Below are 19,725 nucleotides of genomic sequence, written 5' to 3'. Positions count from 1 at the left end.
CACGCACACACGCATGCTGCTTCTTCTTCTTCTTTGTCATCCTTCCCTCAGGGGTTATCTTATCTATTCAGAAAAGCTCGACTTTCATTGTAGCTGGAAGCTAAAGAGCTGAGCGAGCAGAGCTGTGATGTATGTCAGCACCGCGTGCGTTGGATGGCAGTGTGGGTATATCACCGCCATATTTATGAATGGCCTCAGGAAGAGGAGAGGAGAGGGGAGGGGGGGGGGGGGTTGTCGTAGTGTCGGGTCGCTCCATCACTCCGGTTCAGGTGGAGGCGTTGGAGGCGGCGCTGATTCATTGGAGCCCCTGAAAGCCGCTGTCAGTCGGGATGTGGCCTGGTTTGGGAATCTAATCTGGGAAGGATTGAGCATGTCACTTGTGATAACGTACACCCTGCCCGAGAGCCCGAAGATCATATCGATAATGTAAGATTTATCAGGCCTCGCCGCCGACGCCGCCACAGCACGAATTATGAGCAGCCGTGCTCGGCGAGAGCAGAAATTGGACTTCGGCGCCTTCTTCTTCTTCTTCTTCTTCTTCTTCTTTTTTCTCTCTCTGTGACTGATTTCATTCCTTGGATTCTTCCCTGAGATTTAATATAACCCCACCCCCCTCCTCCAGTTGTTTGCTTTTGCTTTGTATGTTTGTCTCCTGTTGAATACGTGGCGTCGGATCAATAGAGCTTTGTCTGAGCGACGCCTTATCGGAATCAGCCAATCATAGAAAAGAGGTCAGCGGGATTGCCGGAGGCGTGTGAAAGCACTGGAACATAAGAAACTTTTATGATCCCAAAAGCTCACAGTGCTCAACCAAAAGCCCTTTAAGTTACTAAACAGCCCTCAGAGGGGGGCGGGGCCTCCTCCAATCTGCTCTCTGCAGCCTCGGTTAACCCAGTGGTTTTCAACCTTTTCAAAATAAAGGTCCCAGAGAGCGGGGACCCCCACTGTCGCTGAAGGTGGTTAAACACAGACATGAACATTGAAGAACAGTCATGTGGAGACAGGACCATCTATAAGGGGGAATAAAGGGGAGAGATTTTTGGGGTCCATCCATAAAGTCAGTAAAATGATGGTCTATTGTTCTATGAATCTGTGATAACCACATTTATTTATTCATCTGAATAATATCCACTGTTATCCAGGAACGTTTATTATTATTATTATTATAGTCATCTTAAAGATGGAAATCCTGGTTTTAATCAGAAATAAAATGGTTCAAAGTGATCAAAAATGGTGGAAAAGGTGGTGAAATGGAATTTTAAAAACCACAGAAAATGGTTAAAAGTTGAATTTTTAAGTGGCCAAAAACAGACAGAAAAAGAGTTAAAAAAGGCTTCAAAGTGTCAATATTGGAACAGTTGGTTTAAACTGGCAAATAATGGGCATGACAAATCATAAATTTGGTTAAATTGGCAAAAATGAGCAAAAAATATGGTGAAAAATAGTTAAAAGTACAGTATGTACATATGTAACTGAAATGCACTTTTCTCATTCTGAACCCAACATTCTCTCAGCTTCTAAAGAGTTTGATGCCCATTAAAGTGTTTTATTTTGGAGAACTTCCAGGTTCTGCCTCCTGGTTGGTTGACCTGCTGATCAAAACTGCAAATTGGTTCTTTCAAACAAACTTTGGTTGGTTGTGTTTTTTTTGGGGGTTGGGGTTCTCCTGATACGACCAGCGAATCCCTCAAACGACTGAGCCAAACCTTCTTTGAAGTTCTGAAGGTTTCAGGACGAGTGAACAGAACAAAAGGGTGTGAAATCCCCTGTCCGGCCCTAATGAGGGTCCTGGCAGAGCTCCAGACCGACCCTGGGAGACGCCGGGCCATATTTCTCTCTGATATCAGTCAGCGTAGGACACTGTGTGTGTGTGTGTGTGTGTGTGTGTGTGTGTGTGTGTGTGTGTGTGTGTAGGCTGGATGTCTGCTCGCGTCCTTTAGGGGAATTTCTTCCTCCCTTTCCTCCTCTTCTCGCTCTCGCCTCCTCCTTTTTTTTATTCCTGGTTGATTCGGTGCCCTCAGTCCTTGGCTGGGTGTGCCTTATCTGCTCGGCGCAGACCCTCATTTGCAAGCAAGCGCCGGGGTGGTGGGGGGGGGGCGGCGGCAGGGGGCGTAGGGGTGGTGGTGAGTAAATAGAGGAATATGTGAAGTGGAATAAATAAATAAATAAAGCCGACACGTGTCGTCCTGTCTCAGAAGGAAATTGGAGGATTAGTTCCAAACCAGCGACAATGAAAAGACAGGGGGCGTGAGGCCAGCGTGCATCATGGGTAAACAAGAGGAGGGCCAGGGACCCCCTCCCCCGTCCTCCCGTCTGCACTCATTAGCTGTTTCCCTTCCACCTAATCAAGATGACAACACAGAGACAAGTGTAATTCACCCACCTTTGAACCCCCCCCCCCTTTGTGAAGCACCTTGTATGATGTTGGGGGGCGGCCCAGAGAAGGCGAGTGAGGGACGAGAGGGAGGCAATAATTAATTGTGTTTGAGAGTTGAAAGAGTCAAGCTTTAAACCTCTGGGCACCTTCGAAAAAAACATTACACTCTTCAAGCTCAGGTACCAAAACGGTTTCCTTCAGAAAACTGTTGTAATATATTTAATTTGGTTTTTTCATATCACATTATTTAACAATTTCGGATCTAACCATAAATCTAAAGTTTTTCATTTTATTTTTTAAAAATTGTCCATATTTTTACTCCATAAATAAGGTGCATTTAGTATTTTAAAGGTAGAGACTTTTAATGTGTAATATATTTAAGTATTTGTTTTTACCTTTTTATGCTCATTCTGTCATAAAAACACTTTTTTTTTTCATTAAGAAAAACACAAATTATCAATTTTTTTTTTTTTTCAAAATTAAAGTACATTTATTGAAAAATGACGACTGTGTTCTCTGTTTGTGCAGTTACGGCCGCGTCTATGCAACGGCAGACCCATACCACCACACGATTGGCCCCGCCGCCACGTACAGTGTGGGCACCATGGTAAGTGTGTGTGAGCGCCGCCCCCTTTCCTGCACACACACACACACACACACACACGGAGATTAAAGACCAGTGGCTGTGGCAGTCCCTGGTTTTAATTCCCGTCTTCATTATTATTTGTTATGGTTTTTTATCACCTCTCGTGCTCTCTGACACCCCCTGGTGGAGCTGAGCAGCACTACATCACCTCTGCATGTGGGAATTGGCTTCGACATTTAATTCTCACCTCATGCAATATTGATTTTGACACAAATTCGACTGATCAGTGGCGCGTTTCTGTAGCCGCACAAACTTCGCATCTCAACAGTGGAACCACACTTTCCCCAGCTTTCCTTTCTTTCTCTCTATCTTTCTTTCCCCACATCCCTCAGCTCGCTGCGTCATCTTTCTTTTCTTTTTCTCCACTCAGCCACACCAACTTTAAGGGACGGGGGGGTTTGAATTGTTAATGTCTGTTTTTAGCTAGCTTTTGCAGCAACTGTAACATCAAAGATGAAAAGTGGCGATTCTTTACAAAAACAAAGCAGACGGAGAAAGAGCTTGTCTTCGGCTCCGTGTTGTGTTTTTTTTTTTTTTTAAGTGAAGAGGGGACGGGGATGGGGGCTCGTAGACCAAAACCGCACTGATTTGAGTGAGGAGCATCAAACGCATGCAGCAGTGTGCCGTGGGACACGAAGGGAGAGCGCAGGGGGGAGGGAGGGGGCAGGGAGGCTCTCCGCTGGAGAAAACGGCTCAAATTTACCATCACCGGCATGCATTGGATTTTTCAACAACATTAACAAATACAGTTCCCCGGTGCAGCTGCTAGCTAAAAGCTTTCATTAATTAAAACATTTCTTTTCCCTCTTCATTTACGTAAAGGGATCCTCCACTGTTTTTTACAAATGTCGCCTAAAATCTTTGAAATGTACTTATTAGTAGATCTGTGTCTAACAAATCATATAACTTAGCACCATATTTGTTTTATTACCTTTTAAAAATGGGACTACTTTACAGTTTTACAGCCTGTTTCACCATCTTGAAATTACGTGATTGATGATGTCACACGGCCCCACTGCCTGTAAACATCCCATTGTTTTCTATTGGAGTGAAACATTCAGACCAATCTTTAGATCATTTAGTAGCTTTTTAAGTCAAAATTACAACTTGTGCTGCTTTTGGTTGCTCTAAAAAAATCATGAAATGTTAAACATGGCGACGTAAACCTCTTTTGTTTACTGAAAGAAGATTAAAAAAAGTTGTGACGGTTCCAACTCTGCGGTTTGGTAGTAGTCAATGAAGCAGAGAAGAATAGTTCTCGTCAGGAGCCTTTACTCTCCCTTAAACAGTGCGCTGACCCGCTCTGGTGGCTGAAGTTAGCGAGTAAATCACAGACTGTTGAAGACACGCAAATTCTGAGGATTGAAGTCATTTTGGGTGAGATTCCTTCAACAGTCAGAGATTTACTCGCTAACTTCAGCCACCAGAGCGTGTCAGCGCACTGTTTAAGGGAGAGTAAAGGCTCCTGACACAAGCTCTTCTTCTCTGCTTCATTGTCTACTACCAAATCGCAGAGTTGGAACTGTCGCTCCCTGATGACACACATATTCTCTTTTGATAAACAAAAGACGTTTACAATGTCATCTTTAACTTTACTTGGTTTTTTAGAGCAATTAAAAGCAGCACGAGTTGTTATTTTGACTAAAAAAAACTACTAAATGATGTAAAAATCAGTCTGAATGTTTCACTTTAATAGAAAACAAAGGAATGTTTACAGGCAGTGGGGCCGTGTGACATCATCAATCACATGATTCCAAAACGGAGGAACACAGGCTCTAAAACTGTAAAGTAGTCAAATTTTTTAAAGTTAATAAAACAAATATTGTGCAAATGACTGTTTTGTTGGGCACAAATCTACTAATAAGGACATTTCAAAGATTTAAGGCCATATTTGAAAAAACAGTGGAGGATCCCTTTAATTAAAAATTGTGCTTGAATGTTTTATTTTATTTTTTCTTTCTCTCCAAATTTCCTTCCATTTGTCCGACACTTTAATGAAACTAGCAAGATCCGCCCCCACTCGCCCCCCCTCCAAAAAAAAACCCTGCAGAGCTCATGTTGGTGTGTGTTGGGAGCTCAGGGAGCTAACACAGGCTTGTGTGTGTGTGTGTGTGTGCGTGTGTGTGTGTGTGTGTGTGCGTGTGCGTGTGTGTGTGTGTGTGTGCGTGTGCGTTGAACACATGGTGAGGCTGTTCTGAGGCCAGCGTGTAATAAAAGGCGCCGTGCTAACGCGAACAGACTGGTTTTTGGTTTGTTAATTCTTTAATCATATTGATGAATGTTCACCAGCAGAGAGAAGCCATTTTTGCATTTAAAAGCCATACAATAATTAGTTCCTCTGAGGTCGAGGTTGGAAAATTCTCTTTAGTCCTTTCCAGCTTTTGCCGAGAAGGCGTCTCGCATGGATTTAAAAAAAAAAAAAGAAAAAAGTTTTGTGCGAAGCCTCTCCTAAATTAAGCAAAATTAGCCTTTGAAGACATTGGGTAGCCTTTGGAGTTTTGTCTGAATTCCTAATTGCGCCAGAGCAACCGCGAGATGAGAGGAGCGTGTGTGTGTGGGTGTGTGTGTGTGTGCATGTGCAGGTGTGCATGCCCCAGATTTCTTTAGCATGGCGCTAATATCCTGCGGTGAAGGTGACGCCTCGCACGCCGCCTTAACTTCACCGACTTTCTTAGCCGGAAGTTTTCTTAACCTAAGGAAGCACGGGAAGAAAATTTCTTCTTCTGTTGTGTTAATAGCAGCGGTGTCAAACTCACTTTAGTTCAGGGGCCAAATATTAGTTTGTTCTTAAGTCGGCCACAGATTTTAACCGGGAAAATGAGCAATTTCAACATGAATGTCCTCTAGTTTGTACTTTACACGATGTATAAATGATACATAAAGTATGTAAAATTTTATCCTTTACATTTCATTGAATTTGTGGCCATTTTTTATTTGATGTGGGGAAAATATGTGAAATAATTTCAGAAAAATTGAGGTATTTGAACAATTTGGGATTTAAAATGACTGCAGTCATGTGACAAACAGCATGGAGGAAATTTGCGATCCTCCAAATATTGTGGAGTTTCATTCAATATGTGTATTTAGATGTCTGAGCTGAGATATCTACAACTAAATTATTTGGTAATTTGGACAATAATTAATTTTTTCTGTCATTTACCATTTTCCGACGGACCGAATTTGATTGTCTAAAGCAGTGTTTCTCAAATAGGGGTACGTGTATTCCTAGGGGTACGCAATGGCACTACAGTAGGTACTTGAGAGAGAGAAATGAAAACATTCTAAATATGGAGTTTTTATAATGTTTGTTTTTAGTTAAAAATGATAACTGTAGTAAATATTACCAGCAACTCACAAAACAGCAAGAAAAACACACAAAATAAGATAGAAATATATTGAATAATGAAAAAAAACAACACACACACACACAATTGAGAGAAAAATACACAAGATCACTACAAAAATAACAGAGAAACACACAAAAACGACAACAAAAAACACAAAATAAGAGAAAAATATACTGAATAATAAAAATACTGACAAACAACAACAAAATACACGAAAATGAGACAAAAAACTCATTAAATGATGATAGACCAATATGCTCTGTAGTTGTTTTTTTTTACAGAATTAGGAGCAAAATGTGTTTGTCGAACCTAAGGGGGTACTTGGATTCAAAAGTTAGAGAAAGGGGGTACTTGAACCAAAAACGTTTGAGAAGCACTGGTCGAAAGGGCCACATTTGGCCCCCGAGCCTTGAGTTTGACACGCGTGTGTTCATGTAATGAATGTAAAGCTCCCTGTTCCCCACACACACACACACACACACACACACACACACACACACACACACACTGTAATCAGACCCGACCATTGGCTGGAATCGATCACTGCGTCGTCCAAAAAAAAAAAAACCCAAGGAAGGAAATTTGTGGTGAAAGAGAAATCGAGGAAAAGCTGATTACTGATTGGTGCTTTTTCATCTTTGATGTTGCAGGCTAGCCTATACAGAGGAGGGTACAGTCGCTTCACTCCCTACTAAACGAAAGCAGACATTCCCCCAAACAAACAAACATTTCTACACGTCGTCATTGGTCTGCTCTTGTTTTCTACTCATGTTTGTGCTTTTTTTTTTTTTTTTTTTTTTGAGTTTTTGTTGAGAACTTTTGATGCATTTCCTGGACTGCTGTATTTTGGTGCTGTGTCACCGTAACCAATGTGAGCCTCCTGCAGCACGCATACTGCATGCTCAGAGGTGTGTGTGTGTGTGTGTGCGTGTGTGTGTGTGTGCGTGTGTGTGTGTGCGTGTGCGTGCGTGTGTGCGTGCGTGTTGTGCACAAAGGCATTTCTTCTTTCTGAATGTACTGACAGACAACCAAGGGCGTGGGCGGGACAATTACTACTAGCAAAAGTGAAATTTGAAAAAGTGCTTATGATGACGACTGTAATTGGTTTTACTTTAGGTAAGGCTATTATGACGTGTCTGTGGCACTTATTTCATGTTTCATGTTATTGTCTTGAAAAAAAAAACCTATTGAGAGCTGGGCCAAACCTAATAAGTCACAGGCCGTTGGGAAATTTAATACAGTTTTACTTAAAACGTTGATAATTTCATTCAAATTCATTTAAATTCAATTATTTTCTCTATATTTCAAAACAATCTCTTTCTCTAAAAACATTCATTTTTTGGGATTTCGGACGAAAGTGAAACATTTCAGTTCGGGAAAAAAAACCTGGCAATATTTTGTGTTTTCATGCTTTAGGGGTTCAAATTGTTCTAAACTAAACACAAACTGTTATCGTTATTGGAGTGAAGCATTTAGCAGCTTTTTAGATCATTTAGCAGCTTTTTCAAATGTGTGTTTGCTCCAAAAAAACCAGGAAAAGTTAAAGATGCCAATGTAAACCTCTTTTGACAGAGAATAAACAGTTATAAAAAAACGTTTAAAAAAAAAATGTGACGGCAAGGGGCGACAGTTCCACAGCTCTCCTAAGGGGCCTTTACTCTCCCTTAAACAGTGGGCTGACACGCTCTGGTGGCTGAAGTTAGTGAGTAAATCACCGACTGTTGAAGATGCACAAACTCTGAGGATAGAAGTCCTTTTGGGTGGGAGTCCTTCATCAGTCCGCGATTACTCACAAACTTCAGCCACCAGAGCATGTCAGCGCACTGTTTAAAAAGACATAAAGGCTCTACTACGAAACTGCAGAGTTGGAACCGTCGCCCCCTACAGTCACAACTGTTTTTATTTGATTTCGGTACCGAGTACTGTGGTCCACCCGTGGTGCCGGCCATGTCTCCTGCAAATCACCGAGCACGTTCTGCATGGGCGCTCCCCCGGCGTATCGTATTTGCAGCGTCCGATGTAAATACCGCGATGGGGGGGGGTCACGTATCATCCCATGCTCAGTGGCTTTTCAAATATCTCATATCACCAAGTGCGAGTAAATATAAGCCAAACAAAGCGTTTGAAGTGGCACGGCGCCACCTTTAGGGACGCTTCTTCTTCTTCTTCTTCTTCGTCTCGTCTTCGTCGTCGTCTTCTTCTTCTTCTTCTTCTTCTTCTTCTTCTTCTTCTTCTTCTTCTCTTTCTTCTTCTTCTTCTTCTTCTTCTTTCTTCTTCTTCTCTTCTTCGTCTTCTTCTTCGTCTTCTTCTCTTCTTCTTCTTCTTCTTCGTCTTTCTTCTCTTCTTCTTCTTCTTCTCTTCTTTCTTCTTCTTTCTTCTTCTTCTTCTTCTCTTCTTCTTCTTCTTCTTCTTCTTCTTCTTTTCTTCTTCTTCTTCTTCGATTACCACAATCAGATCAGTCCCTGCTGCGCTTTACACAGTGACTCTTTAACCACAGCAGACATGAGGAGATCTCCTCCTGCTGCTCCTGGTCCTTTCTAAACTGCCTCAACGCCACCGAATGCGGCAGCACCATCCAACGAACGCAACAGCAGCATCCAACATCCACAACGTGTTCAATCGCTGCTTTTCGACTCCAATCCTCCTGCTTTTTAGATGTTATTCACAACCAGAAGCCCACAAGAAGGTCTTTAACCATCATCTCAACCCAACCGAAAATATAGAGATAATTTAAAGGGAAAAAAGGTCAAATCTATCATTATGGTGCCATGCATATTATGGGTTGATAATTGTAAAGCTGCCCATGTTAAAACAAATGGCCACGTTTGCAACATTTAGCAACAAACTACGTTTAAAAAAATGTGAATTTGTTTGTTACTATTCACCAGATTTTCAGCAAGATTTGTGAAATTTGTAAATTTGTAAAAATATAATGTCAATGTTAAATCTAAATCTAAATGTTAAATCTAAATCTAAATGTTAAATCTAAATGTTAAATCTAAATGTTAAATATTAAATATACATTTTAAATCTAAATGTTACATTTAAATATAAAATGTTAAATTCTAAATGTTAAATATTAAATCTAAATGTTAGATATTTAATCTACAGCTTAAATGTTAAAAGTTAAATCTAAATTATGAAATCTAAATCTTAATGTTAATGTTAAATCTACTGTAAATGTTACATTGTTAAACGCTCATTGACGCTCGCTGGGTCCATTTAGATTTAACATTTAACATTTAGTTTAATATTTCAACATTTAGATTAGTATTTAACATTTGGATTTAACAACTAGATTTAGATTTAAACATTTAGACTTTTCATATTTAACATTTAGATTTAGTATTTAACCATTTGGATTTAACAACTAGATTAGATTTACATTTAGATTTCATATTACATTTAGATTTAACAGATTTATCATTTAGATTTAGGCTTAACATTTAACGTTTAGATTTAATATTTATCATTTTGATTTAGATTTAACATTTTACATTATCATTACTTGAAACAAAACATCTTTTGGGTCCAATTAGATGCTCTTTAGGGCCATATTTGGCCCACAGGCCTTAAGTTTGACTCATCTATAAGGACTTGATATCTTTCAGTGGATGTTTAACTTTCTTGGAGTTTACTCAAAAAGACAAAGTGTCGCATCCTTAGGAGACTTGGATTGAACCTGGGGTGTCAAACGCAAGGAGCGCGAAATTTAATGTCAAACTCATTTTGGTTCAGTGGCCAGATTCTGCCCCGTCTGATTTGAAGTGAGCCGAGCCGGGAGGTGCCAACGCTTTATCAATGAAAGACACACACAGAGATTAAAGAAAGATCAAAGGAATCAATCACAAACAGCAGAAACTGAAAACTACAGGGTTTGACTTCATGGTAAAAGTTTTGAAAGAATAAGTTTGCCACCGTAGTATTACGTTATTATTATCATTCATTATTAGTATCTCTCTGGTCTGGCACCTTTGGGACCAAAGTGAACCTTTTGTCGCTCCTGAACTAAAATGTGTAGAAGAAGTACAAGATCAAAACAAACGAGACTAATATTCAACAAATTACAGGAAGAGCTGCGAGATAAAATGTACGGAAAAAGAATTGCATACGTTGAAGATGAGATCGCAAACCTCCGCCAAGCGCTAAACCTTCTCTAGATATTCGCAGTTATCTGAATCAGATAAGAAACTTCTATCTCCATTAAAACCAATAATAATGGACACATCCAATGCAATGAAATACACAATCTAGATCTAATCCAAATTAAACTTGGTGAGGTAATTGAGGAACCAACCTGACATAACTGAGTCAAATTTCATTAAAATCTGTCAGATTCCCTCTAAAATGTAATGTGAAATTGGTGAAAATCCAGGAAGTACCTTCGACATAATCCTACTAACGGACAAACAGATAAACGTGAATGAAAATGGCGGCAGTAAGAACAGTGCGTGAACATTAGCAGAAAACATGATACATTCTGTGTTGTCAAGAAAAACAAGTTCTGATGAACGCGCCAAATAGAACGTACGACGTTCCCGAGTATTCAGTGAAAGGACTCGGTTCCACCGCGTCAAACAAATGAAGTTGTGCGACGTAAAATTGTAATCTACGTTGAATTGCCCTTGAAACGATAAATCACACAACTATGTTCCTATAAATTTAGAAATTAGCGGGTGTGACCAACACGGTGCCCACAAGCACCAGGTGGCCCTCATGGACCATGTGAGGGGCCATCAGGAGCTCTAGTCACCAATGAGCTCCATCTAAAATCTGATTTACTTTCCAGGATTCAAGCTCACAAAGATAAATACAGATCAGAGACGTAGTTAGTACCTAGTAGAGTTAAAGTTTTATATTAAATAAACCATCTTTAAATGTTTATTTTCACTGAAACTCTGTGACAAATGGTTTTAAGCGTTGCAGATTTGGTGTATGGGTTGTGGTATGTCATATAAAATATTATGTATAAAAAAATATGTTTTTAAAGACACAATGTGGATTTTTGTAAAATATGACATCGTTACATTTTAAAAATGTTACATGTTATGCGATTAGTTCTTTCTTAGTAGCTCTTGTGGAACATGCAGAACTGTGCAGTGCTGTGGGGGCGGGGCTGCTGTGACTGGGCGTGTCCTCTAGGAGCAACACCCATAATTACCAGTGAAAACCTTGGGGTGTACTTACTTTGTTATATAAAGTTAAATAAAATGTAACTTTAACGATTCTTACTTTTTTTAAGTCATTGCTAACCTTCCTTATTATCTTACCCTCGAATTAGAGTGAAACCATTAAGTATTGAAGAAGTGCTTTTCTAACTGGTAGCCCTTCAGAATTTTCAGTACCTATGAAGTAGTTCACAGTTTCAGAAAAGTTGGTGATCCCTGTCCTAGAGAAGTCTCTACTCCAGTAATGGCGCCCTCAAGTGGTTAGTTCATGGATCTGCTCCAGAAGTTGTTCTCTGAACGCAAACCGAGCCAAACCAGGAAGATCAAATTATTAACTGTCCTCCAACCATTTTAGTCCACGACTAAACCTGTGTTTAGAGATATTTCTATTTAATTTTCGTAGAAATACCACAAACTAGCAAATCAACCGCACGTTTTGCCCAAAATTCCACACAACTGTGGGATTAAAAAGCGTGAGATTTTGAACGAAATTTAATGTATCGATGTGTTTCAGAACGTGAATTCCGTGTTTATCGTATGTTTTCCATGAACAGGAAAAGTCCTTTTGTCTGGTTACGCTTGTCATTGCTCACTCGCCCCCACCCCGGGGGTCGATCGTGATAACACGTTGCAGATCCAAAAACCAAATGTGGTAAAAGTCTAGTTTGCAGGAGACACGGTTGAATATTCTGTTGTTCTGTTGGTGACGATGCACGAGACGTTTTACCTCAGGATAAACTGAAAACACACACACACACACACACACACACACACCTCAGCAGCAAGCAGAACCATGGCTCTGCAACTAATGTACGATATCTAGACATAGACATATACTGTATTCCACGTTAGACGTTGATCTGCATCGGCTCAAATGGAGAGTGTCTGTGTAGCTTCTGTTAGCAGCGACCCAAAGCTAGCGCTGTTAGCATGTAGGCTAATCACAGTCAAAAGTCAATCTGTTTACTGCACTTTATTTGGGTTTATGTAACGTTATCCATAGAAAGTGTCATATGTTAGTCCAGATGTTGAAATATAGAATATTTAAGAAATGTGTATATGTGGGTTATCAACAGACATCGTTCTTCCTTTTCTATGCTAACGCTACTACGCACCGTTCTGAGCTTTTATAAGAGTCCAAACTAACTCTGAGTTAGGTTTTTTACCATTATGAGATGGGAGTGGAGTTAGTGAAGCTAGGCTTTATTTCCTGTCTGATCTGAATGTGTGTGCCTCTGTGCTATCTATCAATATATATGCATTGGAATGTTTGAGTGTGCAACGGAGGAGCGCGGCGGCGTTCCCGTGATAACATGACACAAACAAAGAGTTTGTTTAAAAGGGAAACAAAACAAAATGTTCAGCAACAGATGTGTTAAAATAAGTAAATAAACTAGAACGGGTTTAAATGATTATTTTTTCCTTCTTTGAATCACAACAGATGATGTTAAACTTTGGAAAGCTAATTTTTACAACAAAAAACTATATAAAGAAAGGGTGTAAATGAGTTAAACATGACTTTAATGACATCTATGCTAATAGCATTTAGCATAGCATTAATACAGGTTTTTGTGTATTTTGTTGTCATTTTTGTTGTGTGTAATGAGTCTTTTTTGTATTTTTGTTGTCTTCTTGTATATTCTCTTGGTTTTTTCCCGTTTTTGTCGTAGTTTGAGTTTTGTCCCGTAAATGTGTCTATTTTGTGGTCATTTTGTGTTTTTTTATATTCTTCTGTTATTTTTTGTGTTGTGGTTGTCTTGTGTGTTTGGACTGTAATTTTGTCTATATTGTGTATTGTTGTTGAGTATTTTTTGCTTTATTTTTTTGTATATATTTTTTTACATTTCTGTGTGTATTCTGTAGATTTTACTCTCATTTTTGCCAATCTTGTGTGTTATTGAAATATTTTGTGTGTGATGAGTCAATTTTTTTATTTTTGTGGTAGTTTTGTATATTTCTCTAATACTTTTAGTATTTTTGTGGTCTTTTTGTATTTTTTTCTGCTTTTTCTTGTATTTTTGGATTGCATTTTGTATATTTTTCTGTTATGTAGTGTAGTTTTGTAGTTTTCTGTCTTTTTTGTATATTTTCTTACGTTTTTGCGTTTTTTTTGAGTGTCTTGTGTGATTTGAGTAGTAATTTTGTGTGTGATGAGTCAATTTTTGTATTTTGTGTTGGTTTTGTATATTCTTCTCTGTTATGTTTGTGTTTTTGTGGTAGTTTAGTATTTTTTCCTGCTATTCCTTGTATTTTTGAAGGCGTTTTGTATATTTTTCTGGTAATTAATGTAGTTTTGTGGTCCGTTTGTAAATTTTCTGTCTTTTTTGTATATTTTTAAGTTGTGTATTTTTTGGGTGTCTTGTGTATTTTTGATGCTATTTTTGTGTGTTTTTTGAGTATTTTGTGTGTGACTAGTCCATGTTTGTGTTTTTGTGGTTATTTTTTGGTGTTTTTGTATTCGTTTCGTATATTGTTCTGTTACTTTTTGCGTTTTTTTTAATCTATTTTTGTAGTCATTTTGTGTATTTTTGGCGTCCTGTTGAACTGGTGCAGTGGTGCTGGAGTTGATCACAGAGCTGAGTGTAAATCATTCAACATCGACCATCAAGCATTCATGGACTGATCAGAGTTATCACGTTCAACACGTGGTCGGACAGGACGGATCATTATGAATAATTTGTGCCTGGAACCGTCAGAGATTGTCAAGTTGAAATACAAATGATATGCCGTTTAATTAAAGGAATGCTGCTGTGAAGAGACACATTTATAGTCAAACTAGTTTAACTTTAATCGTCTCGTATTACAGCCCATGATTCCCTATGAAGTGAAATACTACTGCAGCGTAGTATAAATGTTAGTGCAGATCATTTTTAACAGGATTACCAACTAAATAAGATCATAAACTGTTGAGTAATATTTTTTCCCTTATTTAAAAAGCACAACATCAGAATATATGTTTAATGGCATTAGAATGTTTGTAGATTTGATTTTAACCCAGTGATGGAATGAAAGTAGTTTAAATTTTTTTTAAAAAATCAGTAAAAAATCCAATTTAAGGATTAGCGTCTTAGCTAATGTTTTTAACGTTAGCATTAGTCATTAGCCAAACGATTGTTGTTTTCATTGTTTTCATTATTCACAAAATGTTACTTCATTTGCAAAACAAAATGTAAGTAATTTGCATTTTTTAAATGATTTTCCACAAGAAATACATAATAAATAATTAAAAATGAAAAAAAAAAGTCAGTCAAAAAATCCAAACTAAGTATTAGCATCTGAGCTAATGTTTTTTGTGTTAGCATTAGCTATGGCTAATGATATTAAAAAATATTATAAAATTATTCTCGCTTTTATTGTCTTCATTATATCACACAATTTTACATGATTGTGGGGGAAAATGTTATTTGTATTTTTCAATCATTTTCTACATGAAATAAATGTCATTTGTTTTAGTAAATCCAAAACTAAGCATTAGCATCTCAGCTAATGTTTTTAGCGTTAGCATTAGCCATAAGCCAAATAATTGTTGCTTTGATTGTTTTAATTATATCACAAAACTTAATTGTCGGCAAAAAGGTGTAAATTATATATGTTTTTATGATTTTCCACATCAAATACATATAATTTGTTTTGATTTAAAAAAAAAAAAAAAAAAAAAAGTCAGCCAAAAATCAAAATTAAGGATTTGCATCTCAGCTAATTTTTTAAGCATTAGCATTTGCCATGGCTAATGATATAAAAAATATTTAAAATGATTGTTGCCTAAATAATTTGGCTTTTTTTTTTTTTTTTTGTGGTTGTTGATTTGACGCTGTTAGCGCTAATGTTAGCCGCTGCTAAACAGGATAAATTAGATTTCTGGTCATTCGTTAAGTGTAAAAACGCTAACCGTGGTGTCTGATGTCATGTTATTACGGGAACACGTAAAGTATATTGTTTTCTGCGTTTGCTCTGCACGGGTTTGTCAACTGTTTACAGTAGAAACAAAAAAAGCTAATGTTAGCATTGCTGCTAGCATCAGCTTATCGAGACTCAACGCAGGAAAATGTGCCATGTTCACATTCACTGGTGGTTTGGTGGAGGTTTAAGTGTTTTTACAGTGATGTTGGTTAAAAAATAAATCAAATCAGCTTTATTGATCGTCCTCAACCAGCTTTTTATGCAAGCCGACCTCTACCTGATCATATCCGTGACCTCTGAACTTCACACGTGTTCGCTGAGCCTCGATAAGCTGACGGCAGGAAGTACATGTACAAAATAAAACCAAGCGCAAAAAAAGCAACAGTACCTGTAAATACATTTTAATGTCCACACACATCATGAGTAATTGTTTTCTATGTATTCCTATATAAAGTAAGGTTATCTGTGTACTTTCAATTCAAACTAAACTTGTTCTTGAACTCTATGTAATTTCTATATCAAGAATATATTTATTGTCTGTAAAGTATTTTTTCTTTGGGCTGCTTTCATAGATATATATACTGTATAATAATAATGGCCCTTTTCTTTCTTCATGGACTATTTTATGTTGTTAAAAATGTGACATATATATATATATATAATATATATATATAAGTAACCTCTGATTGTTTTCTGAGTGTGGGAATAAAGCAGTTCTATGACCCGTATGTCACGTGGATGCTGTTGATGACTCACAAACGTCAATATTTCATTGTCTGCATTTTTGTGTCCTTTGAAGAAAAATTTTTTTTCAGATGTAGTTTTTTATGATAAAATGAACTTCATGCACTTCAGTGGAGAAACTCAGCATCAAACTCACGCCCTCAGATGCACAAATGTTGTGTAATTTTGTCGTCATTTTGTGCATTTCTGTTGTTTTTGTATATATTTTTCTATATATTATTTTCTTTTTTGTATATTTAGTTAAGTTCTGTGTTTTTTAAGTGTATTGTTTATTTTTGTGTATGTTTTTCTCTCATTGTCTATGTTTTCATTGTTGTTTTGTAAGTTTTTTGGAGTCGTATTACGGGGGTTTTTTTGTTATTTTTGTGTTTTTTTTGGAGTAATTGTGCATATTAATCAGGGTTTTTTGTAATTTTGTTGTCGTTTTGTACATTTGAATGTTATTTTTTTTGTGTTTTTGTAGTCGTCATGTGTGTTTTTTAGCTGTAATTTTATATAATTTGTCATAATTTTGTGCATTTCTGTTGTCATCCTATACAGTCTTTTCTGTATGTTTTGTTAGGTTTTATGGTTTCTTGAGTGAATTGTGTATTTTTGTAGTCGTCATGTGTGTTTTGGCTGTAATTTTTTCTAAATTTGTTATTTTGTGTATTTCTGTCTTCGTATATATTTTCCTGTCTTTTTGTATATTTTAAGTTTTATGTGTTTTTTGCTATTGTATTGCTTATTTTTGTAATTTGTGTGTGTTTTTGGAGTCATTTTGCATTTTTATCAGGGGTGTTTTTTGTTTATATTTTTCATTAGTTTTGTATATTCATGTTATTTTTTTGTGTTTTGTAATCGTCATGTACTGTATATTTTAGCTATTATTTTGTCAAATTTTGTGTATTTCTGTTATTGCCATTGTCTTGTATATTTTATGAAGTTATGTGTGTTTTTTGAGTGTTTTGTATATATTTGCTGTCATCGTGTATGTTTTTCTCTCATGGTCTGTGTTTTCATTGTTGTTTTGTAGATTTTTTGGAATCGTATTGCGTAGTTTTGTTGTAATTTTGTGTGTTTTTGAGTAATTTTGCATATGTATCAGGGGTTTGTTTCATTTTATGGTTTTTTTTAATCATTTTTTGTATTTTTGTTATTTTTTACATTCTCAGTTTTTGTGTTTTGGCTGTTATTTTGTCTAATTTGTTGTTTCTTTGTGTATTTCTGTTGTCTCTGCGTATTTCTTTTGATCACAGTGGGCGGGACCGCAAATGTGATTGTGTCTGATCTGGGGGTCACATGATCAACATTCATGTTAGCATAATAATGACCAGTCAGAGCATTAACACAGGAAACAACAAAGAGTCTGTGTGTTTTTAAAGTTGTTTTGTATATTTCAGTCATTGTTAATGTTCTGTTATCTTGGGTATTCTTCTTGTTTTTTTTGTCCGTTTTTTCTTTAATTTTGTCTAATTTACTGTCATTATGTGTTGTCTTTTGAGTTATACAGTGTATTTTTCTATTGTTTAGTGTGTTTTCTGAGTCATTTTGTGTATTTTTTTAGCTGTTAAATCTGTTTTTGGATTTTTTTGCAGTTTTCTTGTGTATTTCTGTGTTTGTTTTATGTGTTTTTGCAGTCTTGTATTTTTGTTTTGTCCTTTTGTGTATTTTTGTTTTGTCCTTTTGTGTAATATTGTAGTCGTCTTGTGTATTTTTCAGTTAATGACACTGTCACAGTGTCTTTAACGTCTCATATGTGGGTCCAAACTTTCCCACTGGGTCTTCTTCATGATGCTAAACAAATGTGTCTATGGTGGGGGTCATCACGCCTTCTTCCTCGGGCCTACAGAGAGGAAGAGGAAGAGGAAGCAGACTTTGTGAAATCAAAGCCTCGTCTCCTTTCATTTATTTATTTCTTCATCACGTCCTCTGTGGAGCTGCTGCAGATCTCTACCAATTATCCACCATCTGTGGTGATGCGGGGTCCCGGGACGCCCCTACCCCCCCCACGCCCACGCCGCACCTTGCACTCCTCCGTCCGACCCCATTAACACCCACTGAGTGGGGGGGGGGGGGGTTCTACTGGTGTGATCAGAGCTGCTTCTGATCCATGGAGCAACCAAACTTTACTGCATGTGTTGAAGCAGCATGTTGTGTTTTCTACTTTGCCTGTTTTGACCTTGTGTGTGTGTGTGTGTGTGTGTGTGTGCGTGCGTGCGTGCGTGCGTGCGTGTGTGCGTGTGTGTGTGTGTGCGTGAGCGTGTGCATGTGAGAACGAAGGATTCTTTATGTAATATTCAGAGTCATTTTGTGTATATTGTAAATAGTAAGGATGCACAAGTAATCGTATTTAATCGTGATTACAATCTTGTAACCTTGCTTACACGATGGATATTCCTGGTGTTCACTAACACCCGAATCCATCTTGTGCTGTTCCCACCTTTGCCTTTTGAACCCGAATCGAAACGGTTCGAACCAATCATGAGGCAGTGTTGTGGTTTAGGGCAGGATATCCGGGTGTGACAAAGGCAGAAGCGACAAAGCAAAACTGACGCATGCGCAGTTGCGGGGAGAGGAACTAGCTGGGCTACCGCTATTAGCATAGCTCTGAATCAAAATAGAAAGTAGTCGACGCAGGAGGATGGACGTGTGGAAGCTGCTCTAAACTCAGTTTTAGAAAAATCCAGCATTTCCTTTTTGAAAGAGCAACAACGAGAAGCACTTTGTGCATTTTTGGACGGTAAAGATGGCAAAGCGCAGCCTTGTTGTTGTTGCAGCAGCGTCTCTGCGGCGCATACCGATGACGACATCATTTGTTACCGTGTGATTGGCTAAAACAAATCATGGTGGACAGACGCTTTGCCCAATCAGCTTCTGTTCATGTCCCTCCCTGGTTCTGAAAGGATTCGCCAGACACGGACCCAGATCGATGTGGAAAACTCGAGTTAGAGGGAGGGGCTACACATCAATCTGGATCTTGCCAGGTGAACAATTTTGGCCTCCATGATTAAATTAAGCTAATCGTCAGCACTTTTTGCATTTAGACTTTCTTACGCAGGATAAGATGTCACACCTGACCCAAGCCCGACTGAATCAAACGAGTCGAACCGGGTTTGGACTCCTGTGTAGGTCACATCAGCTGCGCGCGTGTCGCACTCGGGGCGCACACACACCATCCAAGTGTACGTGGTAATACTTCGTTAACGTGGGAGTGAACAACAGTCGAGAAAACTGGAGAGTTTTAGTGGGGTTTTGTTGAGGTGGGGAGGGCGCTCGTGTTGCACATGTTGACACGCCTCCATTAGTGGATTAATAAGTACTGAATTAGTTAGTATTAATTATTTAGTATTCATCGGTTTAAGTTTTAGTTATTGGCTAACCGGTTAACCATGAGCATCTGTAGTCTGGACTTCAGGTCATAGGTAAAGAGGGTAGTCGGTGTGTGTGTGTGTGTGTGTGTGTGTGTGTGTGTGTGTGTGTGTGTGTGTGTGTGTGTGTGTGTGTGTGTGTGTGTGTGTGTGTGTGTGTGTGTGTGTGTGTGTGTGTGTGTGTGTGTGTGTG

General features: G+C 38.1%; 1 protein-coding gene across 9 annotated transcripts in view; it reads left to right on the top strand.

Annotated features, from left to right (window-relative positions):
• The window catches only part of rbfox3b (RNA binding fox-1 homolog 3b), a 620,267-nt gene that overhangs the window by 594,740 nt on the left and 5,802 nt on the right, over nt 1-19,725 (top strand). For all 9 annotated transcript variants that reach the window (XM_028454740.1, XM_028454741.1, XM_028454737.1 and 6 more), the window contains one exon: nt 2,906-2,984. In XM_028454740.1, the coding sequence (XP_028310541.1) occupies nt 2,906-2,984 (79 nt within the window). The remainder of the gene's footprint in view (nt 1-2,905; nt 2,985-19,725) is intronic.

This window comes from Gouania willdenowi, chromosome 8 (genome assembly GCF_900634775.1).
Source record: "Gouania willdenowi chromosome 8, fGouWil2.1, whole genome shotgun sequence".
NCBI lineage: Eukaryota > Metazoa > Chordata > Actinopteri > Blenniiformes > Gobiesocidae > Gouania > Gouania willdenowi.
This window is presented reverse-complemented; position numbering and strand designations above follow the sequence as displayed.